The sequence below is a fragment of the Galendromus occidentalis genome, unplaced genomic scaffold, assembly GCF_000255335.2.
Source record: "Galendromus occidentalis unplaced genomic scaffold, Mocc_1.1 scf7180000077479, whole genome shotgun sequence".
NCBI lineage: Eukaryota > Metazoa > Arthropoda > Arachnida > Mesostigmata > Phytoseiidae > Galendromus > Galendromus occidentalis.
The window spans coordinates 162,671-174,226 of NW_003805467.1; the positions used below are offsets into that span (position 1 = coordinate 162,671).

Sequence of the window (11,556 nt, forward strand, 5' to 3'; positions counted from 1 at the left end):
TTCCGCCGGAGGAAATGTGGGCGATCGGTCGAGTTCGCTCCCCCAGGTCGATTGACGAGTCGTCTGCTTGGCTGACGACCGACCGGCCACCCATACGCCCGTCCGCTCGCCCACCGGGGCGACCAGCAGAGCGAGTGTGACATCTGATAATCCTATGAGCATACCGACAAACAATGCACCCAGTTGGCAAACATGTGTCAGGATTACGTCGTGGTTAAGCAACGGGATATCCCGTGATGGCCATGACAGTCGGACCAGCGGACGGACCCGAATGACAAGCCCCAGCGGACATCTCGGGAGAGTCTTTGACTGGAATTCACCTAAGCTTATGGGCTGATCTCGAGCCGTCGCATCGGCTTCTGATTAGATTCGCGATAATTGACTACAAGTGGATGCTTGCGGAATGGACGGAGGGCAATTCCCGGGGAAGCGTTTAGACTCTGTCGGAGAGCTCTCGCTTTATTATAATTGTATATCCGCATCTTGCTTCTATTTCGTCAAGAAACCTTTGTCACAGACTGATATCGGAGGACCGGCAGGAGGTTACAATAAATGTACAGGATGAATGCTTAATGAGAATCGGACTAAGTCATGCTCTCGATCAGTGTTGCCTTCAATTCCTGAGTGATGGCAGACGGCATTCCTTCTCCGATTCGGAAGACTTTCTCCACCACCTGCAAGTCAGGAAAATATTATTTTCGTGGAACTGCGTCCAATCACGCCCGTCGGTCAGAGCTTCGACGGTCGGTCGCATTTCCAAACGTCCCACTGGGAGGGAGTTCAGACAGCTAGAGATTGCGGGATTTCCGAATCACGAACGAAGTTTGACCACGCACCTGCATTTCGGTCGCGGTCGAGTCCATTCCACAGAACGCAGCGAAATCGTTCACAACTAGACCGGCAGCGAGGACTTCACTCCCTCGATTGATGGTTCCTGAAAACGACGGAAGGGAGAATCAGACACTGGCCGTAGGGAACGTCAGAAACGTAAAGGGAATCTGCTGAAAACCGTCGTCGGGAGAGCTGTAGCAAATCATGCGATTTTCGGGCGAACGGACTCAGCGATCCACGTAAATGGAACGAGAATAAGTCTACGCAGGCATGAGCTCACTCGTTCGAAACAGGTGAGGCATATATCATCCGCAGATAGAGTGCTAGCCGAGAAAGGAAATGAAAAGCGACCTTCAGCGGCCATGGGTCACCGTTCCGCTGGGTCGAGGGAACAGGAGGACTCAATGGAGCACTTTCGAACGAGCAGGTCATTTGTGGCCCCAGGGGAAATAAGGGAGGAGGCCGAGGAGAGTTCCTGCGGAGCTTCCCCGCAGAACATTCACAGTCCTTCCATGGGGGAGACAAATGAGTGCGATCTCAACCTCCCGCTCTCGAGACAAGAGTAATGTGCGGAATAATTATTCATGCGTGTACATGAGGGAATCTATGTATGTATTGATGAATACCTGCTACGAGCGGAACTTGGAGTAGAGACGAAAGTTCTCTCTGGTCCTCAATAGTCGTTTTGGGATGAACGAGACCTCCGCGGTTAGAGAGCGCGCAGTACGTCCCTACGAGGGTCTGCGAAGCGACTGTCTGGCGGAAAACTTCCACCTGCCGAAGGAATTCGTTGCGCTCAGATCCAGAAGACCTGATATCTGAATCTATCATGAATGTTCGAATCGATGCTCGAGCAGAGGAAAACAAGATCGAACCTTCAGGGTGTCGGCGATAATTTCCTCCGTTTCTTTGTCGAGGTCGGGGTGAACGAGAGCTACGTAGTCGTTGCACGCGATAACGTTCCCCAGAGCCGACAGTCTTTCTTCTACCCTCTGGATCTGGACGTCGTCTGGCAGGGAGTTTCTCAAGTGCTGAAGTTCCTGGTCTGTTGTGGTGAACGGGACGATGAGTCCGTTACGATTCCCGACTGACAATCGACCTGAGGGAAAACGATCGATCCATCAAACATCATTTGCTCTGTGGTTTGGGTTTGTATGGGAGTCTGGGGTCTTAACCTCGGATGTGGGATGGAGACTCCTCCTCTCAAGATGAAGGGCAATACTCGAAATGGAACCCCACTAGGGGTTCATCGATGCTCGTTGCCCGAGCAGCAGCGACACTGCTGAGACAAGTCCCAGCAGCGGCGCGAACACACGTGGCCTGAATAACTCGAACGACATTTCGAAAACTCACCTATGATTCGGCAACCGGCAATCGATGTGTGAACGACGGGTATGTGATCGCTGAGTTCACCTTCGAAGACAGAATAGAAGTTTTCGCTCCCGCCGATCGCGACCAGGCAGTATCTGTTGGTCAGCCTGGCAAAAACGCCGATTTCATTGTTGTTTTCGAACTGGACACGGATAGACATCGCAGGAACGGTGGTGTATAACGCGGACGCGATCAGTGACGGGGACAGCTTGGTGGCAGATATGCGGGACCAGTGGAAACTTCGATTGGTTATGTCTAGCTCCCTCCGAAGTGAAACACAACTGCTTTCTCGACGGCGATAGACACACCGGACACCTACACACACAAGAGTTAGGCGACAACGTGCTTAGCGCAGACGACGCTCTTCCCCTTTCTTTGTGGCCAGTCCTCCTCTGGATCCCAAAGCAGACAGTGGCGCCCCCTTGAGGATGAGACCCGATGTATGCCTTTGAGCACGGCGGAACATTTCTCCCGGGCTCCGTTCAGTGGCGCCACCGTTCTGGCGCCTAGTCGAATCGCCATCCGATGAGCGGGCTATGAATTTTCGGTCTTCAGTCTTCACCTGCGATCCGATGATCTTCACCTGCGATCCGATGATCTTCACCTGCGATCCGATGATCTTCTCCGGACACTCCGGAGATTCATCGGGGAGGTGGGAGATTCCATGGCGAGAGTCCTCCAAGCCCAATCGGTACTGTCGAGATGCCTCTACGAACGGACCTAATTACCGTCTTCAACGCGGCAAAATCCTCTCCATTCGGGATTTCCGGGGATTTCCTCGCGAAGTGTCCGAGTTCTTAGATCCAGAATGACCAATAACCAGAAGAGGAATCTGGAGTTGGGGAATTCGAAGTCGATTCCCAGACTGGAAAGATAATCAGATTATCTTTTCAGTCTGGGAGGAATATCCCCGGCGCTGGTGCAATTCCCTTGTTGGGCGTGTTTCACGTTAGAGACGCTTGACCGCAGGGCTCTTCAGCAGGATCCGCGCGGCTCAGCCTGATTTTCACTGCCTGACCGGAATCGATTTTATTGGCAGCAAGTGCTTCTCCTTTCAAGAGAACAAGGTCAATGAAGCGGGGATTAGATCGGCTCATTCAAAGCTCTGCCTGCCGAACAAAGTGGAAACACATCACGAGAATCGCGGCACTCGAGCCTGAGATCCCACGCTGCGTTATCCTATGAAATCCGTCACAATGAAGCGAAGTACAAAGCGTTGAAATCTCTGCCGTCGTTTTCTTCGATGGTATTCGGTATCTCTTGTTCCACTTTTATACCGATTGATTCTGTATCCCCTTTCACAGGCTCATTCTTTTACGACGAATGAAGTCTCACGGTGAAGCTGCTTCGAGACATCGTAAATTCTGAAGTTTTTTGATAAATCCTCCGTCGATTCTGTTAGCCATTTCGCGATGCGTGAAAAGTTCGCGATTCTGTCGTCGACTGCTCCGTCATTAATCTCGTCCACCTTCGGATGTCTAAGTTAGACTCGGTGAAGAATTGACGCACGACTTTCACTCCGGCGATGACGGTGCGGCGTCTCCGGCGGGCGGAACGGTCGACCAAGGGTTCCATTTGTGGACGAACGGATAGATTGAGATCGAGATCGTCATCTCTACCGTCGCCACGAGCATAACTACTGTGTTTCGCTTGACCCACGGGAGCACAGGAAGGGGGAGTCTTTGGAAATCGGGATGAAGGCGACTCTGTTGGGTGTCACTCTCTCTCGGTGTCACTGACAATGAGCGTCGACAATCACCATCGTCGACATCAACGTAAGCCCACCATCGGGTCGAGATCCGTTCGGAATGTGTCTGGATTCTTCTCTGGTGCCTATCGGTCCCATTCAGTTGTCAACTCCTGGTGAGACACGCATGAGGATTGTTGACGAATTGAGGCCAGTGGGTCCTGTGCTCGAGCTCGGTCAGATCCAAGAACTCAGATCAATGCCAGGCGTCAGGTCCTGGAACCCCGAGTCCGCCACACTCTCGGAAGCGTTCAGAGCTGACGATGCGGTCAAACTCCCAATGTTTGCCGGTCTGGGGGAAAATCTCGACCATTCCTCCTGCTTCTGTTGAGGTTTCCTCTAAGTCATGGAAACCGCGTCTACTCATAACAGATTCAGTTCGCGCCACTGGGATATTTCCCGGCCGGTCTTGCGCGCGACGGTGAGGAGATGAGCCATTCATCTGAGCCGTGACAGCAGCAACAGTACCGAAAATATTGACGCGATGTTCCCTCTTGACGAAACATTGCCGCCCGAGCGAAACTAAAGTTGTCCACTGTTCTGACAGATGTTCAATTTTGTTTGATGTTTGTTCGTGAGTTCCGTGAGGGCTTTCCATCTTCTTCCAGAGAACGCCTTTCCAGGACCGTAGTCGCTTAGTCGGGTGGCTTATTGCGGGCCGACTGCTCGCTACCTGGATGCCGCAGGGTCGCCGGGAAAAGTCGGCAATGCATGGCACCTTCTCTCTGGCGTCTAGATATCGCGGCTGCTGTTTCTCCTCGTGTCTCGGTTCCTCCGTTTTCTCCCGTCGTGCCATAGCAGCAGTCTCAACGACGAGAGACGAGAGCGAGACACTTTCGTAGTGTAAGAAGGGCGGGCGGGTAGGGCAGACTAGACGCCGCCGAATCTCAAGCCTTCCTTCTCCATCTTCGATTGTACCACCGGTTTCTTTCTTGAAACTTCGCGTGAGTCCGCTCAGGAACGTTGACGCGCCGTTCTCCACGTTTCTCCGTCGAGGAAATCAGCGGTTCCAACACAACCTCTGTACCCGGTCCGGATCTTTCTCCAGCTGCCACAGAGCGTCCACCGAATGTTCGCTGAATGCCAAGCTCGGAGCTTCTAGTCGGAGTGTTCGTTTCGGACGTTGGAGTGTTCTCTCGATTATTATCGGTGAAAATCCGACGCCGTGTGACGTCGGCGTCAGTCGCTCTCAGTGTGTGCCTCCGAACTTTCAGGCAAGGCGAGACGTCTAGAGGGATAAGCGCCTTGGAGCGTTCTAACGTGTGTTTGAATAACACAAACTGGTGGAATAAGACTCGGATGGGATTTCATTGGTTCAAGAAAGCAGCGAGAGATCAAGAGGCGACCCTGAGTCATCCGGAGGTTAATCGGGACGAAATGCGGTATACGATGTCAGACGTTCAGTTCGTGGTCTCCGTGGCGCGCTCGAGCAATCCGCTGTGATAGAAGTTCGAACGGAAAGGAACTCGATTTCTCCCTGGGAAGAGATCCGTGTCGGATCCGCGCGGGAAGTGTGGAACGTCAAGTGCTCGTTCGGGATGTCATCCGTTGCAGTTTCGGAGATCACGCAACCGAATTACACAAGATAATGAGTTCCGAGGTTCGAAGGCGCAAGAAAGCGGCGAGACTTTCTCTTATCACCGTGTTGGACGTTTTCGAGCTTCACTTGAAGCTCGCCCGGCGAAGATCCTATCAAGGACCCTACAGGTACGGCACGGCGCAAGCGGAATAATTACTTGATTTCCATACCGGAAAGGAAAATTTCCCGCGACTGAGAATCCAGCGAATGTACACACTGTCAAGATAAGAGGAATTGCGTTAATGCGAAGGTCGTAGGACATTCTTGGGCCCCACTCTCTGAGCGGTGCTCGGTAGGTCACGTTAAGTTTCGGTACGGTATATACATATTGCGGAACTTCCAAGTTCGACTCTACCGCGAGAGAAAATCCATCAGCATCAAATTAGTCGGAAAAAGCAAGAAGCTAGGTAATGTCAAGATTCACGTAAAAACGTTTAATGATGATTTTTCCGACGAGCGGTCGGCTTGCCGAAGTGTCCAATCATAGCGAATGGACCTATCTCTCTATCGGCCCACTGTTTGATGGAATTGGGAATAGTTTTCATGAAAGCTTGTTAGAGCTCACTGATTGCCCGAACGAGCTGCGATATTCAATCATTCTTTGAGAGATGGTCTCGATGGTTCGAAGGCATCGATACTTCTGCTAGATTCCGTCGGCATCATCATCGAAAAGTGCGCCAGCAATCGAGTTTCGGCAGTTTTTCTGCTTCACGAATCTGGAATCGAAAACCACACCTATCTACCCATTGTGGTCCTTGGGCTGCCGAAGTAGGAAGTCCTTTCGGACTCTCACTGCGGCTTCCTGGACGAATCCGCTAAGATACGACGATTGGTGAATGCTGTTGTTCTTCAGTTCGACATATAGCGCGTAGTCGTCAACATCCACGGAACGTGGTCAACTCTGGGCCCTACTTTTGACGTGAAGGGGACATCGATATGATAAGAAATAGTAGGTTATGATAATTGTTGCTGAGTTTAGCTCCTTGAAAATACATTTGTGTCCTCATCGGGGGGAACATCAGCCGAGTGTTGTGCAATGGAGGCCTTGACAATCTTCAAATGTCGCAGAGAGCGGAGCTCTCATCCACGTTACAAGCATAACTGTACACGTACTTGAGGAAGACTCGCCGGAATAGCAGAGTTTCGCGTTCCCATGCAGCAGTGTATTAAGGATATCGCATGATTCCGTCATCATGGTTGAATCCAGATCTCACTGTACCGGATTCGATCGCGACCGCGGCATTTCTGACAACGGTTACCTTCGGAGCCGGAGCCGAACTCGACTCTTGATGAGTCGTCCCATGAAGAGATCCTCCCGATGACAGCCTGAATCTGTTCCAGAAGCGGGCAAGATTTCGATGCTTGAAGGACCAAGTACATCGAATTGGTCAGCAAAGCCTGCGACAAAGACGTTTTCACGTCAAAACAACGACAATTGGCCTTAGCGATTGTCAACGGCGCAAAATTACTTGGCCAAACAAACCGACTTGAGCGGACCCTCGGTTCGAGAACGACGCAGCGTGTCCAATGAATCTCTGCCCGCGCAGAGGGACCCAGGGTCTGCAGACTCGCATTAGGAGGAAGGTTGGCGGCGATCTCGCGGAAGGTTGGCGTCGCAGGGTTGTCGAAACCATCCGATCAGCGTCAAGCGGTAGCTCAACATTGCCCTTCGCTCCTTTCTTTTAGTCGAGCGGAGCAGTCTTAACGAATTGGATTCTGTCGCTCCATCTATCATCGGCGTCTGTGATGCTTTCGGCGATTGATTCCTCGTGAAAGATCGTCATTAGCGAACGAATGACAGGATCTATCAATGCAGCAAGATAATCAATCAAGCCGTGGATGGATAGATTGAGGCATCGATCAGTACATCATCGAGGGATTCCGTTGGTTTCGTGTATGCCGACTCCACCGATAACCTAGATCATCAGTACCGTTGTCGGTGGCTTCGAGATACGACGAGGTTAGCGAAGTGGACTGGTGACCGTGAATGAGCCTTGCCGCGATGAAGCCTCGAGCGAGTCCTGTGGAATGGGAAAAGACACTGGCGAGAAAATCAACAGCAAGAGGAATGATATAGAATGTGGCTGATACCGGGCCAAAGAGATGGCACGATGACTGGTTAAGCGGGATGCATGAACAGTTGGATGAACGATGATGATCCTCATGATTGAGCGGCCACCAAACCCTATATTAAGTCGTCGTTACGAATCCATACAGAACTTGTTCCAAATGATTGCCTGCTAGAAACCGTTAGCTGGAGGGACTGTTGAGCAGAGTTGCTGCTCATCAGTCTACGATAAAATGTGTCGTACGGCATTTGTGCGTGAGGACACTTCATTGAGCGGGATTCGCGCGCGGGAAACCTGACCGCGAAACTCGACGTCCGACGAGCGAGCCTTCCCTCAGCGACCGGACAGCGGCCGGTGACCGTGGTAGCGATCATCGGTCGAATGAGTTGCGCTCGATTCAAATCGATCCGGAGATATCGGATCTCGTTCAGATGATAGGGGCGAGTTTGTTCTGGTCAGTTTCATTCGGGAATCGACAGTTTGAGCCAGAAGGCAAAATTGAAAGGCCGCACGGCTCTTCATACCGCGATGCGCTTAGTCACACATTGGTCTTCTCCTCGTCTGTTCATTCTCGGAGGGCTGGAGCATTCATGCTGGTAGCACGCGAAATTCGTATCAAGAGTATTTTTCCGATCGTGCTTGACGGATTGCCTGAATTTTTCGTTCGTCTGGATATCAATCGCCTATTCCCCGAAAACCGGCACCTGGACAAGATTCGCTCCACACTGGACACGGCCGAACGTGAAAAATAATGAGTTGAATATCCCGGAAAAAGGGAAGAGATTCTCACTCGAGTCAGACTGCTCTAAGCTGACTTCTCACTTTCCGGTTCTAACGTCCTGGGACGTAAAACAAGATTTATGACTTCCTGCGATGGCTTTGAAAAGTCGTTTCTCACATTTTCAGGTAAGAGGCTTGGCTTTTTCTCTCCTCTCCACGAAGTATTGTGAGGGTGAGTTACGAGCATTTCATGAATGATTGTTGTTGCTGCTGTCGCCGTCTTCGGCGCATTACCCACCTCTTTAGACAATTCGTTCCGAAGCACATTCGACACCCTCTCGGAACGTCGTCATCGGCGAGCTCGTGAACAGCCTCCTCCTGAACATTATGAACATCTAATGACATGGATGGGTCCGCTACCGCTACCTGGTTCCAGCCGATGAGCCGCCTCCATCCGCTGAGTCGGCTGTTACGTTCCAACAACGGTTTTTGAAGATTCGTTCTCATAGGTACTCTTCCGACATTCACTGAGCTCGGATATGCGTTGCGGGAATCGAATTCCAAGCATGACTGCCTGCTGATTCTTTCTCAATCATCTTCGAGTGAGTCGGGTCTCTAACCGATGTCCACCGACGACCTACTCGCGGAGGGCTCACTGAGATCTTCGCGAAGACTCGAGCGGAGCTTCAGAGTCGGATCGATCCACTTAGACGGGCTGGAGGCGTCAGATTCGGGCATTGACGGTGCAGCTTCGAGCACCGCACAAAGCTGACGCGAAGCAATAGGCATTCTACATTGAATCGTTTTGAGCCCGGAATCGCAATAGGAAGAGTCCCCCCGATGACTCTTCTCCATAGCTGGTGCAGTATCCAAGTTGGGAGCGCGGACCGTAAATAATCTCGTTTTGGCGGTGTCCGGAGCCGAATATCCTCAGAGTCACCGGCTCATCGAGGCCACTCGTCGAGAAAACTGCCGCGTCATCCCACTCCGGCTTTGACCCCGCGGAGTCTATCGAGGAGAGGCGCGGTCGAGCCGAGGCTCCGGTGGGCCTCATTGGATTGGATTACTCTGAAATTTATGGCGATTCAATTGAGTTACAACCGCAAAGCAAGTCTACATCGAAATTCCGAGGGAAGTCCGCGGGTCTCCGAAATGTTTGCGAGCTGAAATTAGATTTCTAATATTCATTGCTTGACCATTACGGAAATTATAGCTCGTACTTCGTACCTCATGCATCTTACATGAGCAGCCGATATCAATCAAATGGAGTCTGTAATGCCCAGCCTCCAACTCCTTCTTCCAGTCAACCAATACTGGCGCGGGTTCTCGAAACTGCGCTCGCGGAGCGGAGTCCTCGCGATAGTGTGCAGATGGGGTTGAAGGATTCGCTTCCGTATAGTTTTCGAATATCACCGCCTGGCGCGTGACGGACCCAGCCCATTTTGAACAGATGGTGACGATGTCATCGGCAGACCTTCATGATTCTTGAATCGTACCACTGGAACATCATCGGAGCCAATTAAGACCCGACTTCTTGCCGGTCTCGGCGGAAGCAATTCCCCGGCTCATCCGAGCCGAAGCGCGTTCCCGCTCGTGATAATCCCTTGCGAGGTGGTATGTCCCGCACTCTCTGACGCCGTGCTCCTCCGTCATAATGCCCTATTGATAGGGATAGTGGGTCGAAACTCTCCGCAGAGATGAGAGATGCATCGTCGAACAGGAAGAATGAGGGAATTTGACTCGAGTTCCCTCCTTGGCTCCGAGGCTTCCGTCTAACCGTGCGGTGTACGAATCGGTGATTTGATCTCGATTGGCCTAGGGGTATTTCCGCCCTGGTCTACCGCGCTCGCAAAATCCTTTCCGATTCCAGCTATGGAACACGAGTAATTATTCGTACTCTCTTTCTTTGTCTGAATGGATCGACCCGGTCTATTCCTATCGATTCCTCTCCTCGAGTAGCGGTCCAATAAAGTTTCATCCGTGGTCTACGAGGCCGAGCATGCCGCGAGGCTCAAAAAAAACTCGTACCTGCCGCGACGAACAATGGGCCTGACGCGCTCTCGAGAATATCCCGGCGCGTCAGACGATCGAGGATCCCTCGTTTTGTCGTAGAAAGTCCGCAGTCCACTTGAAGGCTCCCCATTGGTGCGAGAGGAGCGCATGACACATGATTTGGTCGGAAGTTTCGGGATCGACAAACGGACTCGGTATCCTGCGGTTGACGGAAGTCACCAATAAATCGAGATTTGCTCCGAGTGTAACCTCCGTCGCCGAGCTTGACTTGCCCTGTGTGTCTGTCTCCGAACAATCCCGGATCGGGTAAACAAAAATAAACAGCAATCAATTCCGATTGTGAGCCGACATATGGAAAAAAAGATTCCCCAAACAAACTAACCGATCGGTACAATACGAATACCCCGACAGAGACCGAGAATCATTGCTGAAACACTTCCTCTTCAGGAACGATTGCGGGACAAACAGATAGACAGAAAGACGGACAGACGGGCCGACCGACTCCCTCGGCTCCAACTCTCAGCCTCACCGAAATAACTTTGTGACTCGTGGAGTAACTTTTATAAAAAAAAGTGCGCAAGCGCTTTGAGAGTCAAAAGGCTTCACTAAGCCAAGACTTCTTCGTAGGTGTCGTTTTCGCGCAGGGTACGACCGCATTGGGCCCAGCCCGGAGCGGCAACACGGAGTCATCCGACTGGAAGACCCCTCGACTCTGGTCGGAGGTTGCTCAACACTTTGTGATCCCTTGCATATCCTAAACACCCGGTTTTATTCTTGCTCTCTCCGAATTAATCGTTTTGGAAATAACCGTTACATGGCTGTTCATTGAGCTCGCTCGGCCTGTAGACCTGCCAGTGACCATGGTGTTCTTCCGCCGACCCGATCCCTGAAACAGTTTGAGCACCTTTCACACATCAAACCGCAACGGCATTGACAGCAGCAGCGGGAGCCGCATGCTAGCCATCAGCGAGCTCTCGTTAAAAAGCACAGGGTTGCGTTGAAGTAGAAAGAGTTAAGCGAACAAGCGAAGGAGAGAGCCACTTCACCTTCGCAGTCCGCTCATGCATGAGGTGTTGAAACTGGTCTTCCTCGGTGCCGCCATCTCAACCCATGCTGTCGAAACCACGTGCATGATGACATTGATATGAGGGAGGTGTTCAGAGAACATCTCAAACCGGTATCATCGAGTCGACCTCAAACAGCGTAAATAACTCATTGGGATGGTT

General features: G+C 51.7%; 1 protein-coding gene across 1 annotated transcript; it reads right to left on the reverse strand.

Moving 5' to 3' along the window:
* Nucleotides 1-396: 396 nt before the first annotated feature.
* eIF6 (eukaryotic translation initiation factor 6) lies at nt 397-2,549 on the reverse strand. Its single transcript, XM_003745193.2, has 5 exons — nt 2,185-2,549; nt 1,707-1,930; nt 1,458-1,605; nt 837-934; nt 397-674 (listed from the first exon to the last, which is right to left on the reverse strand). Exons 1-5 carry the CDS (start codon nt 2,360-2,362, stop codon nt 585-587), a joined length of 738 nt encoding a protein of 245 aa, XP_003745241.1. The 5' UTR covers nt 2,363-2,549; the 3' UTR covers nt 397-584.
* Nucleotides 2,550-11,556: the final 9,007 nt, after the last annotated feature.